Source organism: Eulemur rufifrons, chromosome 29 (genome assembly GCF_041146395.1).
Source record: "Eulemur rufifrons isolate Redbay chromosome 29, OSU_ERuf_1, whole genome shotgun sequence".
Lineage (NCBI taxonomy): Eukaryota > Metazoa > Chordata > Mammalia > Primates > Lemuridae > Eulemur > Eulemur rufifrons.
Window position 1 is genome coordinate 73679001 of NC_091011.1, and position 19084 is coordinate 73698084.

General features: G+C 40.4%; 1 protein-coding gene across 2 annotated transcripts in view; it reads right to left on the reverse strand.

Moving 5' to 3' along the window:
- Positions 1-12622, reverse strand: part of TSPAN12 (tetraspanin 12) — a 60454-nt gene extending 47832 nt beyond the window's left edge. The window contains exons 1-3 of one of the 2 annotated variants that reach the window (XM_069461571.1): positions 12542-12622; positions 12126-12294; positions 11004-11139 (exon numbers count right to left, since the gene is read on the reverse strand). In XM_069461571.1, the coding sequence (XP_069317672.1) occupies positions 11004-11069 (66 nt within the window). In that variant the 5' untranslated portion in view covers positions 11070-11139; positions 12126-12294; positions 12542-12622. Of the gene's footprint in view, positions 1-11003; positions 11140-12125; positions 12453-12541 lie in introns of those variants that run through there. The other variant, XM_069461572.1, reaches the window with a different exon arrangement.
- Between the last annotated feature and the right edge of the window lie 6462 nt (positions 12623-19084).

A 19084-nucleotide genomic window follows, 5' to 3' on the forward strand; every position in this document is an offset into this window, starting at 1 on the left:
AAATATAATGATGACTGAGATATGGTTTAATAAATAATCTTGACCAGTGAGGGGGTCGGGTGAGAAGTGGAAGAGGGTATGTTGGTAATTATTGAAACTGGGTAATGAGTAATTACGGATTAATTATACTGTGCTTTCTATTTTGGCGTATGTTTTAAGTTCTTCATATTTCAAAAATTTAAAAAAAAGCTAAAACATGTTGAGAATGAATCTTTCTGGAAAGCTATTCTAAAAGCTACATAACATACTAACCCCTAAGTTCTGGAGGACTTTCCTAGTTTGATAGTAATCTTTTCAAATTGTCCTTATTCTTATCTTCATAAACACAATATAGTGAAATCCAACTTAACCTGATTTTTAACAACTTGCAGCATCTTAATGAACATCAATTACCATTCTGTGCTACAGCTTTAGCTGCAAATGCTGATATAATGAACATATAAGATAAGAATGAGTCTGTGCTGACTCAAGCAGTGGCCATGAAACATGTTTTCTGGATAAAGATTCCAAAGTGAGCAGAACAGGTAAGGCTATACTGCCTCTTGAACAGTGTAGTACGGCTACCTGCTTAGAAAATCAGCTAGGGAATTCACTCTTCCATCAGGCATTACAAATATTTGCTCAACACCCACTACATGCCTTGTACTAGGCAAGAATCAGAGACTCACAATAAATAAGAGAAACAACATCCTGGCCTTCATGGAGCCTCTTGGGAGGCATAAGCAATAAGTATACAAAGGAGATATTTATAGATTGTAAAAAGTGCCCTGAAGCATAGAATAGTGAAGTAACCTGCTGAAGGTCTCACAGACCCCAAGTGGCAGAGCTGGGACTCAAATCCAGGCCTTTGGGCTTTGGAGCTGCAGGCTTAGGCATTAACTGTTTCCCAAGTTTAGAAATAAACAAAAGAGGGCAGTGGGTAGTCTGCAGAAGCCAAGCTCTGTCTAAATGTCTGAGCTATATTCTTTGGTGAACAGGGGTGCAGTGGTTCTTAATTTGCAAATACAACTATATTTCAACATGGTTAATTTTCTTTATACGTGGATACATTTTATTTTGCTCATTAAATACACTTATTCTGAAAATGGGCCCATAAGTTTTACAAGATTGCCCTAGCAGTCAATGGCCTAAGACAGGTTAAGAACCCTGAGACCACAGTTCAGAGGAGAGTTAGGCTAGCGATTATTATTCTCATTTCTGTTGGAAATGAACAGATTGTAAACCTCATAAAAGTTACCGAGTGGGTCAGCCACAGTGTATTAGTACTGTTTCTAGCTTCTGCCAACCTGATGCTCTAACATCTGTTCTGTATGCATATGCCAGACACATGTTGCTCTGGAGAACCTGATAATAGCCTATGTTACCTTGCCTTGGCCCCTGCCTCCCTCATTGCCCACTCCCTCCTCAAAAGGAGACACCTCCCAGGAATGCACTTTCCAAATATAAATCAACCAATCCAGAGTCGACACCCCCACGCACCTCCCTTATCAGGCTCTCACATTCAGGGCCACTGTACACCTATCACTAATCACCCCAGGGCCAATTACTCAAACTGACCAATCTGAAGCCTGCTTACACGCCTCACCCATTCCTTCTCATAGAAACCACAGTAAAAGAATTGCCCACAGTTCCCATCTCTCCCTCTGCCTGGTGACCAACCCTGGTGCTTCCTCTCTTGGTCACCCATAGTGAGACATGTACTCCCTCTTTTGGGATCTGTGAGTACAATAAACTCTCTTTTCAAAAACCATCTCCTGATTTGATGCCTTAGCATACCTAATTAATAGCAGAGCCTATTAAAACACGCAGAGGACCATGGGCTCCTTGACTGAATCTGTGGTTATGTGTTCTCCCTCTACTTGGCTATATGTGGGTCTTTAAATACCTTATAAGTGTCACTGGGACAGAAAAGTTCAAGGGAAATTAGCACATGGTGAGAATGGAAAAGCAGGCAGGGGTCAGATCACGTGGGGTCTTGGAAGCCATTTTGAAGTGTTTGGTCTTGACCATAATGACAGTGGGAAGCCACTGAATTCTGAATTCCAGCTTTCCCCCTTTTAGCTATATGATATTGGGCACGCCATTTAGTCTTTCCTAAGTCCCAGCTTTCTCACCTATAAACTGTTATAAAAATAAGTCCCACTTCACAGACAATCTATATGACAAAAAAACAGAATAAGACTCACATACATTACCCATTATTATTGCAAGTCACTGCGACCTAAGGGTTTTCTTTTGATCTTCCTCAGTCGGTTTAAAAGATTAGGCCGGGCGCGGTGGCTCACGCCTGTAATCCTAGCACTCTGGGAGGCCGAGGTGGGCGGATCGTTTGAGCTCAGGAGTTCGAGACCAGCCTGAGCAAGATCAAGACCCCATCTCTACTAAAAATAGAAAGAAATTATATAGACAGCTAAATATATATATAGAAAAAATTAGCTGGGCATGGTGGCACATGCCTGTAGTTCCAGCTACTCGGGAGGCTGAGGAAGGAGGATTGCTTGAGCCCAGGAGTTTGAGATTGCTGTGAGCTAGGCTGACGCCACGGCACTCACTCTAGCCCGGGCAACAGAGCGAGACTCTGTCTCAAAAAAAAAAAAAAAAGATTAGACTACTCTTAAATCAGTTCAGAAATGGAATCTTCAGACATTTCAAAGTCTACCAAATGAACAAAGGAGGAAGCTCTGTGATAAGCTACTGACTAGACCACTGCGACCATTCTCAATTTGACATCTCTGAAACTGAACTCACCTCCATTCCTCTCAAAACCTGCGTGTCCTTCCCACTGATTCTCCTACCTCAGTAAATGCTATAATCAATCCTTCAATCACATACACTGGCAACTCGGCAGGCAGCCTGAACCTCTCCCTCTCCCTCAGCCCCACAAATAATTAGTCTGAAGTCCTTCGGAGTGTTCCCGCAAGGCGTGTGGTGAATTCCTCCCCTTTCCTGTCACTTCCAGCTAGTTCAGATCCTCATCCTCTGCAGCCAGGCAATTATAATTCCTTTATGATGGCACTCCCCAGCTCACAGAGTCCACCTCTAACCTACCCTTGGTTTTCTGCTTATAGCTGCCCTCCATGGCTCCTCCCCGACTCCCATTTCCTAACCTCTTGAGCAGGGGCACGCCCGGCCCTCTTCAGCTACCCTTTAACCTCTCTCTTCAACCCTGTTTCCTGCCAGCTCCCTCCCACACACATGCTGTACAGGGACAACAGCAAAAGTGCTTGCACGTCTCCAAAACATGCTACACAGGTCTCCCACTGCTTCTACACTCACGCAGTTCCCTCTGCCTAGAATGCCGTCCTGCCCCAGCCCTCTTTGCCTCATGAGCTGAGCAGTATCTACTTCTCCTTCAAGCCCTGCTTAAACATCAGAGGGCATGTAAAGATTTTCTCCCAACTCCCTCCTTACCCACAGACCTCCTCTCTCTCGATGTTCTTTGTACAGGCCTCATGGAGCAGTCATCCTATTTTCCATCTGTCTCACCCCAGTGGAGGGCACAGACCGTTGCTTCTCTCCCCATCACACAGCAAAGTACCAGGTTCAATCATAGGGCCCAATATATGTTAGGTGGACGAAGGAGAAAATAATTAGATTAAAGGGAGATGATTTCAACTTGCTAGATAAGCTACTGGAAATCTTTAACAAAATTAGAGATGTTTTAACAAGAACTAAGCTTTCTATCGCTGGAAGTTTTCTAGTAGAGAGATGCTTGCTGAGTGACAAAGTCAAAGATTTATATATCTGGTTGGAAATTGGCTAGGGTGTTCTCAAAAGTCTTTTAAACTATAAACTTTGCATTCTACTCTGTCATGCTGTTTTTTTCACAACAGTGTTCCCAAGCTTTGCACACTCACTGGGGTTGAGAAAATGATAACAGCAACAACAAATATCGTGCATGCCTAGAGCACGAAACTAAACTAAAAGGAGACTAGGTCACCTCAATGATTAATCCTGATGTTATTAAACCTAGAACTGAAACTTATGTGAGCAATTCAGAACTCCTTACTAATAATGGTATTTTCTGCTAATTTTCCAAAATAATTATGAAAATCATTCTTCAATTGTCACTTACAGTGGCTAAATTATTAGGAACATTGTAGTTATCATATGTTATTAGGCTTATAGTGCCTTACCTTTTCTCTAGTATTGCAACATTTATCTGAAGCCCAAGGATATCCTTAGAAAATAACACAAGTATTACTTTACAGAAATATATTTAAGATATTACTTGGCAGGATATTTGCCACATTCTGTCTTGTAAAATGCTTAAAAAATGCTAGCTCTTAACAAATATTTAGAAATATGAAATTTGCAGCGTTGGGGACATGGCCTGGTTTTGCTTGAATCTAATTATGTAAAAACAAGTCTAGAATCAAGTTGCTTTCTGAATCAGAACAGTATGTGTATGCACATTCCCTAAATTTATTATGAAATGTATACCTATAATTTCCACAAAATAGTAAGGTCACCGTCGAAAAGCAGGCTTTTAAATCCTTCAACTGTCTGCCACATATAACATATAGTCTCACATAAGATGACAGTGACACAAATAATTTCTGCTCCAGGGTGACAGCTGTCTAAAACCACCTACCTGAACTTCTTTTTAATGTCAACTGTGTTAGCAAAGAGCAGAATGCAAAAGAGAGATATGGATCTTAGTTACAGTTTTGTCTCTACAAAGAGAACTTGGACAGTAATTCAAACCTTCAGAACCTTTGTTTGCTCCTCTCAAAAATGGAGAAATTGGACTAGAAGCTTTCCTTCTTAAAAAAAAAAAAAAAAGGATTTAAATTGTTATTTATTAAAATGTAAAGGTAAGATCAATTTTTGATTATTTGGAGATTGGCAGTGCAAGGTAAGTAAGTACAGCCTGGTCACCCGTCTGTTTCATGTTGCCTGCTCCTCTCTGCCTCTTGTCAGCAGTGCCCTCCCGGCTTCCCTCTACCAGGGGTGGGCAGAAGAAAAGAGAGCAAACAGATGAGACTACTTGCTACTGCTGTGAAAAAACAGACAACATAAATGATAGCTCAAATGAAGTCCAGAGATTACTTGTGGGTGTCATTTAAGCATGAACATCAATTAGTTAAAGCAGAATAAATCAATAGCACCTTGGAGCTGTTCCAACTGATAGTTTTTACAGAGCATCATATTTCCATATAGACAGGGTGACCATGCAACCTGCTCTGACCAGGAGAGAACTACTTTAAGCCTCTGCTGTTCTGGCGTAATTCTCGGTAGAGACATCCCTTCACTTCATTCTCCACATTTTCCTGGTTTTCATGGTAAAGGACATGGTCACCCTATAGGCACTACAGGTAAAAGAAGGATAAAATGCCTCATTCTACATGAAAGTTTCTGTGCAGTCCAAATGCAATAAACTCCTCTTCCCCAATGTCCCAGCTCAGGATTATTCCCTGAGTGGAGTCGACGAGTGAGGAGCCTATTGCTCAGTCTACAGCAGGACGTGCTACAAAGAATCTTCCATGTACTTCTCAGAAAAGCATTCCATAAGAAGCATACAGTAGTTCAAGTCTTTGCTCAGCTGAGCTGTGATGTATAAAAAAGTATATCAGCTTTGCCCTGAGACCAAAGGAATTTTTCATGGTTAAAGTTTATTTTAACAGAGCACAAATATTTATTGAAGGGCTCTCCACTATTCCTTAGGAAGAGTTAAAGAAAACTTGAATGCCATTCATAGTATAAAACTGAGGGCATCCATTTAAATTGTACTACTTTAATATAATCCTGTGAATGCAAACTTCCACTTGCCAAGAATCTAACTCTTTAGGGTCTGCATGGGTCAAGCACCTGCAGTTTAATATAGATGGCCAGAGAAAAAGATACAGTATATCGAGCCTCCTGCTGTTTCATGTACTTCACATATATCCCAACTGCATGAACTAGATTTCCTGCCTACTTTTTTAGGCATTCTTTTATAAGTTTCTTTTCATATTTAATCAGGGTATTTCCTCTCTATTGCCAATGTCTTTGGTAATAGTTCATGAAAAACAATGGCCATTATGATGGCGAGAAATGGGAATTAAAAACCACAGATGGGATATAATACCTTTAGGAAATGATAAAGAAATACACATTTGATGTATGTGAAATGTTTACCAATTTCAGGAATTTTCAAAAAAAACCATATTTATCCACATTTGTGATTCCAATCATCGTCTAAGAACAGAATTATATCATAAAGCTGCAGAAGTCATCTTTAAAAAGAAAGAAAACTTTCAGTTCCTTAAACACTATGCCATTTTTTATAGTAAAAGTGTGATAAATTTGAAGTAAAAATAATTCATGCCCTTGATCCATCATGGAGAGAATGCAAATCGTGGTCTCAAAAGAGATCTCGGGGCAGTTCACCTACCTGCAGGGTCTCCTGTGTGCCCATCCCATTACAAACCCACAACACTCATGGAAAACCTAGAAGGCCCAATTCGCTCTGCCAATCCCAGTACAAAGGTACCAGAATTCTGCTTCTACAGAAGGTGGAAGAGACACTCAACACATGGCAAATTAAAGGGACTGGATCCCTAGCAAAAAAGAGAATGCAGAGCATTTGTGATTTTTAATGTGCTGTGGAGTGTTTCTTCTTAGACACTATGCATCATACTTAAAAAAAAAAAATACTCAACATACATTTCTTTACTTAAAAAAAAAAAAAAAAATCCTGCTTGATTTTCAACTCCCAGAACAATAAAAGATATTGTATGAGTTCCTAGTGTTTTTCTGATTAAGATTTATTTTTCTTTTTCCTAAAATCCTAATGGAGTAGAGAGGGGGAGAGGGTACCAATACAGTGAAAATAGATAAAAATAAATCTATTTAAAATGTTGAGTGAAGAGTAAAAGGCTACAGCTTTTTACCCCATGGGTAATGAGGGCAGGTTTCTCAATCTTGCAAACTAGAGGGAAGAACCATCTCTCTCTCCATAGGACATGAAAGTCTGGTTTAAGAAGTGGGGCTCATATGCCACACTGGTTTGCTCTACCTATAATTCCAGTAAGAACTAACAGCCAGTATTAAAGTTGCTCCTCAGACTGTGGCACTTAGATCAGCAGCAGAGGCATCACAGAGGAGCTTGTTAGAAATGCAGACTCTCAGCAGGGTGTGGGTGGCTCAGGACTGTAATCCTAGCACTCTGGGAGGCAGAGGCTCAAGGATCTCTTGAGATCAGGAGTTCAAGACCAGCCTTAGCAAGAGTGAGACCCCGTCTCTATAAGAAACAGAAAAAAATTAGCCGGGTATGGTGGCACGTGCCTGTAGTCCCAGCTACTTGAGAGGCTGAAGCAGGAGGATCACGTGAGCTCAGGAGTTTGAGGCTGCAATGAGCTATCACGATGCCACTGTACTCTAGCCCAGGTGACAGAACGAGACACTTTCTCCAAAAAAAAAAAAAGAAAGAAAGAAATGAAAAAAAAAAAATGCAGACTCTTGGGCATAACTCAAGACATAGTAAATCTGAATCTGCATTTTACCAAGATGCCCAGGTGATTCACATGCACAAATGTGAGGTTTCAGAAGCACTGTTAGAGAGAACTTGGAATGAGCAGGTGGACAGCTAATCCCTTCCTAGTGAGGATGTTTACTTCACTTTTCCACTGCAAATAAATTCACACTGGTTCCAGCAGTAAAACTTCTACTGCACTTGAATAAAAAACAAAATTGGACTTTCAATTCCTGTTCTGCTACTTACTAGTAAGTAACTGAACTTCTCTGAGTACCAGTTTTTTTACCTAAAAAAAAAAAAAGAAAAAAAGAAATAAGAAAGAAAACTATTTTACAAGGCTGTTATGAGAATTTCATGAGGGTAATGTTAAGGATGCCCAGGAATGTGCCCAGCACAAGCCTTCTGACTTGTAAATAAAATATAGGATCTGACTTGTAAATAAAATATAGGATCTGCAAACACTGTTTTAACATTAAAAAAAAATAATGCTAGCTTGCCCAAAGTTAGCATATGATACACTTTATGTACTAACAAAAATTTCAACAGATAGTTTTAACTGAATAAAATAATCTTAAAGTTCATATGGAAAAAAATCTTAACCAAGACAAGAAATGCAGATGCTTAAAAAAATAATATAAAAGAACATATAAGCCCCAATAGCTGGTTTTGGGGGCAGCACATCCTTCCTCTTTCCAGCTCCATGCTGGTCTTTTTTCCTTCCCCCAGGGAAAAGTAAATAAACCTTTTCTGTCTATCCAAAAAAAAGAACATATAAAATTCTATAGAAAATTATATTTAAAATAACATACAAAAATTTAACTATTTTATAGCAACAGATAACATAAATGAAATCAACACTCAAAATAATGGGGCAAACCTAGATGATAAATATGAAATAGTGGATGAATAAGAAATGAAATGATACATATGAAAATATATATAAAATGATGTTTGTGCTTACTGGTAGTGGGGGAGGTACAAAACAAAGTAACAGCGAGGTTAATATTTTAAACTTTTTAAATTGGCAAAAATCAAAAAGTGCCATAACACTAGTAATATGGCAACAAATATTTTTGTACACGTAATAGGGTGTATTGGTGCTTTTATTTCTAGAGGATAGATTCCCAGGACAAGATGCCTAGGTCAAAAGAATTGTAGTAGTGGTAGCAGTAGTAGCAGTACTACTGCCAATAATAATGAATACTAGTGTGAGTACTACAAAGATAATAGCAATCCACCTCTTGGTAATCTACTAGAACCAATCATTATTATGGTAGTTGTAGTAGTAACTACTGTAAGCACTACTTCTGCACGGAGAGCACTTACTATGTGCTCCTGTTCTAAGTGCTTATATTATCTTAACTCTAATCCTTCTCAAAACAACTCTCAAATACAGGAACTCTTACTCCTATTTTACAGACTAAGAAACTGAGACATTAAATGTTCCTGGCAAACATAGTAAGAATTTCATGTTAGTTATTTTGTATGCTAGCTAGATACATTAGCTATTTTTTTTTGTTTTTATTGTTATCGACATCAAATATTTTTTGACATAGCAGTCCCATTCCTAGGACTCTAACTCAGATGAGAAAATAATTTAACAACAAAAAAATCATGAATATCCATGTATATTAAAGGATATACATATATGTGGATAGGAAGGAGTAAATCTGCATTTAAATTTGTTTCATACAAATTAAAATGCAGAGAGACGCACACTAGGTGGTTAACCTGGATTGCTTTGTTGGAGAGAAAGTGACATTGGGAGAAGAGAGTTGGATAAAGAGAGAAGCAATCAAAATAAATGAGAACACACACACATACACAAAATTAGAAAGTTACAAAGTTTAAGTGCAGGATAATAACAAAGAAATAACATTTTACATTCTCTGGTGACACAAAGTGCCCTGAAGGAGTTTAAGGAATAGGTATTTTTAAGTAAATTTCATTTTTAAGAAGAGCAATACTTTGTTAAATGATTTGGATTTTTTTTACCCCCACACAATACAAATTATTAAGAAATTTTCCATAACTGTATGCTCTATTGAGCAACAAAAATATCTCAGTAATTCCAATATTCAAAACTCAGCAAGGGTAAAGTTAAACGCACTATCTAGGGGCAGGAAAGCTGAGTTCTGTTCCTGGCACCGCCACCATTGGACTATTTGACCTTTGGCAAGTCACTTAACCTGTGCTTAATTTCCTCACTTACAAAGGAAGGAAGTTCAACCAGGCCATCTCTAAAGCTCCTTTTAATAGTAGAATGTGATGATTCTATAATCAAAAAGCATAATGTAGAAAAGTGAAAAACTAGTAAATAAGAGTGATAATTACTATGTTTTTAAGAAACAGTTCAAAACCTTGATACCTGATAGCTAAGCAGGGAATTTAATGATCTAATTTAAAATGTACCTTTTAAGAATTAAAAACTATAATAAATAAGATCACCTAGTGATTTTATATTTCCAAATAGTGAATTTAACTACTCCATGCTTTAATTTAAAAAAAAAAAATGCTGCCATTTTAGATATCTTTCAGATTCATCACTGAAGTAAAGTTTAATTTGTCCCTTAAAATGGTGACATCCATAAGTAGCAGTTCAACCAAACTGTCATCCCCTAGAGACCACAGGTAATAGCCCTATGAAAAAAGGTCTGGTCAATGCCAGCCGGTCAGCCAAATAAATAAATTGCACATTAAAATTTCTAGCAGCAAACTTTGAATAAAATTATTAAAAGAACACCAAAAAAATTTTAAATATGCTTAAGCATGACAACCTCATGAAGCAACTTTCACAGTTTTAACTTTTATATTTTCCTAAGTTTTATAAATAGTAATGTGATTATTTAATAACACTTTATGAACATCTATGCCTGGGCATAAAGCATAAAAAGTCACTACTCATAGAGCATAAAGATTTCCATGAGCCTGTTAAATTTTATGTATTTTATTTCCTTAAATGGCTATGAGATTTTCCAAAAACATACACAAAATTCCTTAAACTTTGCCAATTTAGAAATAGTTACATGAAAACCACCTTTCAGACTGTACGGAAACCCCTAGAAAAATCTACCCAGTTTTTTGATAGGCTATCTGGGTATTAAATACCACACACACACAAAAAAACATATTAAGACTTGCCCCAACCAGATTTTACAGTCTAGAGTGACACAGAGAAACAATTTATGGCCTGCACAGTTATCTAAAATTCCTGCAAATAACCGGTTCCCTAACTAGTATGTCATAATTTTCTTATCTATGAGTACAAGCACGTGCATTTATTTATATCCCCAGATTAACTTCAAGTCTAATTTTACTGCCACTAGTATCCAGGGGTGGATTTCTTTTTTCTAATTACAAATGGAACTTGAGCTAGATCAAAGGCATTTTAAGAAGGTCAAATTTTACTTCTCTAAAAAACAGAGGGTGTTATCCCATGTAATTAATTAATGCTTAGCCATGCCTTTTGGCTCATTATCTGGTGGCCGCAAAAAACGGAGCCAGCCGTTGCCACCTGTTGGTGCAATAGAACTGCTTGACTCACCCAAAAAAGCAGATTGAGAGCGTAGAGCAGGCAGCGCAGACACTTCACGGAATCTTCTCTTGCCATTGTGAGCCCCGGAAGGGAGAAGCCCCATCCTTTCACCACATCCTACCCTCGAAGGCAAAACGGCAGCGATCTGCAGGTGGCAGGGAGAACGGGGACTGCTCACCACCGCGCTGAGCACCGCCCGCCCCTCCCTCCCCCTCCTCCAGCCCTTAGCCGGGTGCGGAGGGTCCCGGAGACCACCTCATTCCAGACATCGCTTCATCAAAACTCATTTGTTAAAGCCATAATAATAACTAACTCATTTGTTAAAGCCATAATAGTAACTAAACTCCCAAAAGTTCCAAACCGGCTTCGGATAACACCTGCTGGGAAAAGAAAAGATTGACTCTCCGGATGAATGAAGGCGCACAGTGAACTCCCATTCTCAGGGGACACGCAGCGGGGCCCTCTGCATTCTGATGAGACGCTCTTGAAAACCTCCCTCAATTCACGCCCCTCCTCGGGGACAGCTCTGCTCCGAACTGTCCTGAAGGTTAAAAAGCACAGTGCCCCCCGGAGACGTCACAGGCGCCACCAGGGAGTCCGAGGGTGCGAATATCCTTCTCCATAGGACAGTTCCTGGGCGCCCCAACTCCGCATCCTGCCTACCCCGTCCCGCAGCTCGGGGGTGAACGCAGGGGACTGGAGGGGGCGCCGCGCGGAGCTGGGATTTCTCCCGGCGATGAGGGTTTCTCTGGGAGAACGTGAGAAATGATGTTTTCGGCCCCAGAATGATGGATTAGCCCGGGGCGGGGGGCGGGGGGCAGAGACGGAGCGCCAGGGAATTAGGGCCGGTGCAGCTGTGCAGACGCCGGGTTAGTCATTCATAGCCCCCCTCCCCCGGCCCCGGCCGCTGCCGCGACCCCGCGCTCCGAGCCGCCCGCGGAGCACAAAGCGAGCGCGGTCACCAGCCCGGCCACCGCGTCCGCGCGCCCCCGGCAGGGCGCGGGGGGAAGCGCCGGCGGCCGGGAGCTCCAGAGCCAGCCTTTAAGTAGTTTAGCACACAGCGCCCAGGGCAGCCGCCGGCGGGCTGGCGGGACAGCAGGCAGGAAAGAAGAGAGACGAGCGGCCACTCACCGTCGGCGCTGGGCTGCGTGTCCCACTCCCGCCGGGGGACAGTCGGGGACGCACGGCGGGGGCTCATCAGGGCAGAGACGCGCTTTCCGAAGAGCAGAAGGGCTGCATTGGCTCAAGCTGGAGACGCTTCTTTCTCTTCCTCTCCCCCCACCGCCGCCGTCGCCGCCTCCTGGGAAAAAGAAAAAAAAAAAAAAAAGAGTCCTGGGCAGCAGTTGCTGGAAAGTCTCCGCTAAGCCACCTCCCAACGCCGCTGTCCCTCCCAAGTCCTCGCCAAGTCCGGACGAGGCAACGGCGGCAGCCAGGGCCAGCTGCACAAACTCTCAGCGCATGCTCGAGCCGCTGGCTGCCGGGGTTGGGTCCTAGTGGGTGTTTCTTGTCCCCCTCACTCGGCGTGGGTCCCCAAAGGGACGGCTCACCTCTACGAGACGCGGTCCCGAAAGAGATAAAGCCTAGGAACTTTGGAGAAGTCCGCGCAGTGAACCCCTTTAAAATGGTGGTGTCGGAGGAATGGAGGCTGGGTTATAACCATAGGGAAACAGGCTTTTATTATATGAAAATATTTGTGTTTGAGAAGGGGGGTGAAGGGGTGGCCCAGCCCAATTCCTGCAATGAGAAACTAGTTTTCACAACCTTTATGGAGCCACCTCCTGTGATTTGTCATTAACATGGTGCCCTATGATCCTTCTTACTGCTTTGTTGCCCTCCCTAATTTAAAAAAAACAGTTCTTTCCCACTTTCATACTGCACTAACAGCATTTACGGAAACATCAGAGTAATCGTGTCCAGTCTGACATCCAGAACGGGAAGAAGGAAGATTTTTTAACTCTTAAAAAAGTAACCCAAAATTTCTTCCAATAAAATTGTTTTGAGTTTTAATTGGGTGATGTTGAAATATGTACACAGTAGTGGGTCTTTGGAAAACTGCATTATTTAAAACTAGAAATTCGTGGAGTATTAAAGTAATAAGAGGAGACCATCCATCCAAAAGTATCTTCCTTTTTATAAGGAAGAAGTTTCACACTTAAAAAAAAAAAAAAAAAAAACCACTGGATCATATTCTCCACGTAACATTTTAATGTTGTATGCCTCTCAATAGTGTGCATTTCTACAATTACTTTTGTGCACATTGTATGGCAAATAAAACTTTACCAACAAATATGAGTTCCCTGAAATACAAGCAACATCTTTGAGAAAACCTAACAATTGGAGTGTTTAAATTTTCTTGCAGGAAAAAAGAAAATTACGGACCTGTGTCTATCATTGCCTGTCTAGGGTCAGTTGCTGCGTGACCAGAGTGACAGTGAGACAGGCAGTCTCATTTGGGAAGAAGTAAAGTCAAAACCAAAAGACAACATGAGTGTCCTGGGTTAGGCTAGGAAAATTTCTTGCTAAGCAAGTCACTAAGCAGTATGTAAGACAGAAACTCAAAAGAGTATAAAGAAGTATAGCCATGCACACAAAGTACCAAGAAAAATGTCTAGACATCCATCAGATGACTCCAACTCTGATAACAGAGTTATCTAGAAGCTGATAGCAGCTTCTAGAATCATGGAGAATAGCAAAGAAAGCCACTTTGGCCTCTCTCAATTTCTGCTTAAATTAGGGTGTATGCCTTTTCTAAGCAAAGGACTGCTGAAACAACCAGCTACACGCATACCCTTAGTGCCACACATTCCTCTGAGAGATATAAACATCCCCACATTTAGGGGAGTCTATGACTGCCATTAAAACAGAAAAAAAGGCTGGGCATGGAGGGGTGGCTGACACCGGTAATCCCCATGCTTTGGGAGGCCAAGGTGGGAGGATAGCTTGAAGCCAGGTCTTCAAGACTAGCCTGGGCAATATAGAGAGATCCTATCTCTACAAAAAAAAAAAAAAATAGAAAAATTAGCCAGATGTGGTGATGAGGGCCTATAGTCCCAGCTATTCAGGAAGCTAAGGTGGGAGGGTCACTTGAGCCCAGGAGTAAAATCAAAAACAAAAAACAAACTGAGAAAAAGAGTGCCAACAATTCACATGTCTCAGAGAAAAGATCCTCTTCTATTTCTAGAAGGTGGTTAAGTGCCTTTTCCTTAATTCATAAACTTTTGGAGTTCAGCTGCCCTAGAATAATACAATTTTAGAGGAAGATGCTCTAAAGTACGTATGTCCCCCCTCTTCCTGGTAAATAAGGAATATGGAACCAAGAGAAGTGAAAGGAATTGTTCAACATTACATTTATAGTCCAACCAGATTCCAAACTAAAATCTAGATTCATGACACTCTAACTAGTATGCTAGTTTAGTGGTTCTCAAAATTGCTGTACATTAGACTCACTTGGAGCGCTTTGAAAAAAATCCTAATGATCTGGCGTACCACGCACCACTTAAATCAGAATCTCTGCAGGTGTGGCCTAGGCATACAGATTTTTCAAAGCTCCCAAGGTAATTCTAGTCCGCAGCAAAGTTTGAAAACCACTGCAACTAGGGCTTTACAGCTGCCTAAAAACTAGCAAAAGAGTCTCTTTAGAATTAGTTGGATCAAATCTCTCTCCTGTGAGTTGATAAATTGGGATTAATATCCCCAGTTTACAAGTTAAGAAGAAAACAGAGCTGTAAGTTACTGTTCTATTATTCCTGATAAATGGTCATCAGAGACTGTGAATCAATATTTCAGTATGGGAGACCTCACCATGTTTGAACCATTGCAGTACTGGGTAGTTGTGATTGTTTAAACTTGACCTTACCTCCTTTAACTTCTACCCCTCAACACTAGTTCTGCCCTTTGGAGTCCATAGCATGAGCAAGAGCCTTTCTCCCATATGACAGCCCTTCAACTACTTGAGGGCAGCTGCTCTTCCCTCCCTCTCCAATTCTTCTCTTCCCCAGGATTATAGAAGTACAGTAAAACTTGACATCACAGCTGTCATTCTGCAGGCTCTATATTTTTCTCTGTGAGAACTGCTTTTTTGAGCACAAAAGAAGGATAGAAAAATCACAATAAGCACGTAAAAATTTGAATGTGGAATAATACATTAAGGAGACTGTATGGTCTATTCATCGCCCCTGAGTCAGGAACCCAATTCTGTGGCTATGTGTGCTTCATTATGTATCATTTGAGTATGTGGCACTTACTGTGCCTCATGCTGAAGATACTAAGTCTTCACCCTCCAAGAAAAGGCAAAACTGTTTTTTCCTGTTTATATAATAATATCAATAACAATAAGATAAATATTGACAAGCAATTGTGCATTGTCAGTCCTAGAGTCGGGAGAAAAACTCAGCTATGCAGGAAGGTAATACAAGTTCCTCACTCCATAAGGGACCTCATTTGCCCATATCCTATTCCACTCATTCTGTTCAAGTCGTGGAGAAGGAAAGAGCAGCATAGATGTTTGGTTAGATGGATGAGCTTCTATTGCTTCCTAGTATAAGACCCTTACAAGTACACCTAAGCCAGTTCTTCACTATTAATTCAGGAAAGACACCTCATATGTTTTGAATAAGCTATAGGTGCCTGACATGATAGGTACTTCTCAAAATGTATCTTATTAATTTCTCTTCCTCATAACCACACCGTGATATACTGACACTCAGCTGATTTCTCTCAAGGCCACGCAGGTAGTAGTTACAGAAGGTGAGATTTCCACTGAGATCTGTCTGATTCTTTGCACTGTTGATGTGCATTACAATAAAATTGCAAATCTAAGTGGGGATTCATTGACAAGCCTCAGGAAGAAAAATATTCTAGGCCTTTCTTAGGAGTTCTTGGGAATATGAAACTGAATTTCAGATATGTCCATTCAAACTATGATTGGTAGAGCTATCTTCCCCTTTCACTTGTGAAAGAGTGTACTATAGGACCCGAGCAAAATCTTTTGTTACTGAATTAATTAGACTGCTCTCTACTGCAAGCTTAGGGTTGCCAGATAAAATACAAGATGCCTCATTAGATTTGAATTTCAGATAAACAACAAATAATGTTTGGTATAAGCATGTCCCAAACGTTACATGGAACAAATACTGCATTGGACATACATATACTAAAAAATTATTCAATGTCTACTTGAAATTCAAGTTTAACTGTACATCCTGCATTTTTATTTGCTAAATATGACCACCCTATGCAAACTAAAAATGTACTCAGAGTGCCACAAAATAAGTTAATGTACTGTTTCACATACCCTCCTGACATACACACTGTGTCATCATATTGTCGTTGGCTACCTACTTTCATGGTCAGAAGATTGCTGTGCAAACCCAGGCATCTCATTCAGTTACCACTACTTCTAGAGCAGGAAGAAACTATTTCCTCCCATGGGTCTCTCTTGGGATCATGTAAATCTCTCCCCGGAGTTATCCCTTTTGATTCATTGGCCAAAGCCCTGTCACACACTCACATATGAACCAAGTATTGGCATGAAGTACGGTTCTACCATGACTGGTTTTAAACCTGTCAGGATGCATTCCCTGTGCCTGAGGCAACCCCTCTCTAAAACACAGGGCCAAACAGAGGAGGGTAGATAACTGAACACAGATTTTTGTTTGAACTGGGGGATAAAGAAAGGAATGGATGCTACTATCCTCTCTCCTGCTCACTTGTAAAGCAACCCAGGTGTCAGCCAGCCATTTATGTCGCACTACTTAGCAAAGGTTCTTAGCAAACGTTCTGAAGCAAGAACCTGCTGGCAATAGCAGAGAGCCCAAAGAAAACTCAGATCACATCATTTCCATCCCATGCCATAAGCTTACTGTCCATACCCTCATTCGCATTTATATACCACACTATTGATTAAAGAATTGCCCAAATCAGCACCCTCATATAAACTCCTAGAACATTTTCCTCTTAAAGTTTATCCAAACCCAGCCTCCACACAAAGTTCAGGGATTTGTACTCATACATTGGTATAAATAACTCAGTAGTATTCAATAAATATTTATTGAAATGTTACTATAAACTGAGAACTGTGCTGAGAACACCAAAAGTTCTACCATAATTTTTTTTTTTTTTTTTTGGAACAAAAAAGCAATGTTAGTTTATTTTCTTTGTAAAAAGTCATCTGTATTTTGACTCTCAAAAAATTTATAATTTCATTAGCATACTTCCTCTTCAGAAAGCAAAACTTATAGTACTTAAGAACTCTTTGCTTTTGTGAGAAGTCTTAATTTTTATAGTTCTTTGAAACAAACTGCAAAGGAAAGGAAGGAATACCAGTCTATTTACAAAGAGCTGCCAAATTCTACTTTTCATAGAAAGATCCTTAAGAATTATTCTGTTATACCACTACATCAGCTTCTTGTCATGCCCACAGCACAACTAGAAAATGATACACAAATAGCTGCTAGGAATATTAGACATTTGTCTTCATTTGCTGCTCCTCCAACTTTCTTGCTGTTTTAAAACTTTCGGATTACTTCAATACTGCACTAAATAAAACATTTATTTATTTACACTAGATAAAAATCTTTTATTTTAAAAATGATTTTCAGTGGCTAATACAAACTCACATGTCCCCATCCTACCACCTATTATAAACCAACCATTTTGTGGAACAAAAACAATCATGATTTTGTGGTTTGAATTTAGCCTTTACAAAAGTTTTATCATTGAAATTTAGACTTTCTATTCCTACATCATTATTTGTGTGTATGTGTACCAGCTATAACCATGAACGGCAAACTGGAGATGTTGTGAATTCATTTCAAATGTCATGGTGTGAGTGCACAAATGATTGCTTGATGAATAAGAATAAAAGCTAGTCTCCTTGCTTTCTTTTAGTGATGATGCTGCATTTGCTTTCACTGCAAAGAAGAAATATAATATCATTTCTAACAATTGCCATTGTGTTCTATTATCTCTGTACGGTCAGTTTTCTTTCTTTGAAAGCAACATTAAGCACTTATTACTCACAGGAATAAAGCGAGATATATCATGTCAGGGACATAAGACATCCATAGATAACTCATACAGTTAGTTTTAATAACTTACAAGCATTTCTGTTACCTTTCTTGGCTTTTCAGTCGTATTATTCACTATAACTGCCTAGAGAAAAGACGGGGGATGTAATATGTTTGATTTAGGAAACTTATACATCGGCGTAATATTTTCCAAAATGATGGATAGAAATTAAATTATGTATTTTTTGCTTTGAGTTTTATATCGATGGTGTTTTATGAGTCCCTGTCACCTTAGCACTGGGTCACTGAGAAGAATCTTTCCAACTCTGCCTATGTGGAGAGGAGCCGGTTCTCACTTTGAAGGGGGTGGCCTAAAGGGTGGCAGCAGCCAGCTTGGGGTGCAAGGCTGACCACATGTTGACTTGGTGACCCAGGTCTCAACAGCCCTTCCTCAGGTCAGACATAAAAACCGAGAATATAGCAGACGAAAACTGGCCGGGCGCGGTGGCTCACGCCTGTAATCCTAGCACTCTGGGAGGCCGAGGTGGGCGGATCGTTTGAGCTCAGGAGTTCGAGACCAGCCTGAGCAAGAGCGAGACCCCATCTCTACTAAAAATAGAAAGAAATTATATGGACAGCTAAAAATATATATAGAAAAAAATAGCCGGACATGGTGGTGCATGCCTGTAGTCCCAGCTACTCGGGAGGCTGAGGCAGTAGGATCACTTGAGCTCAGGAGTTTGAGGTTGCTGTGAGCTAGGCTGACGCCACGGCACTCACTCTAGCCTGGGCAACAGAGTGAGACTCTGTCTCAAAAAAAAAAAAAAAAAAAAGAAAACTTATGTGACTTAAGTCTACGCTCCTTCCTGACCTTTTCTTCCTTTTATTGTCACCAGCTTACACATACACAAAGGACATTATAAATCATTTCCCTTTTCCCCTTCTCTCTACAACCTTCATTCCGTTCAGGCCAGTGTTCCCAACTATCCCATGAACTTATCCCGTTTGTTACACATCCAGGTTTTCACAAACGTGCTTCATTCAGTTATGGGAATGAGTATGGACGGCCAGAGCCTAAAAACT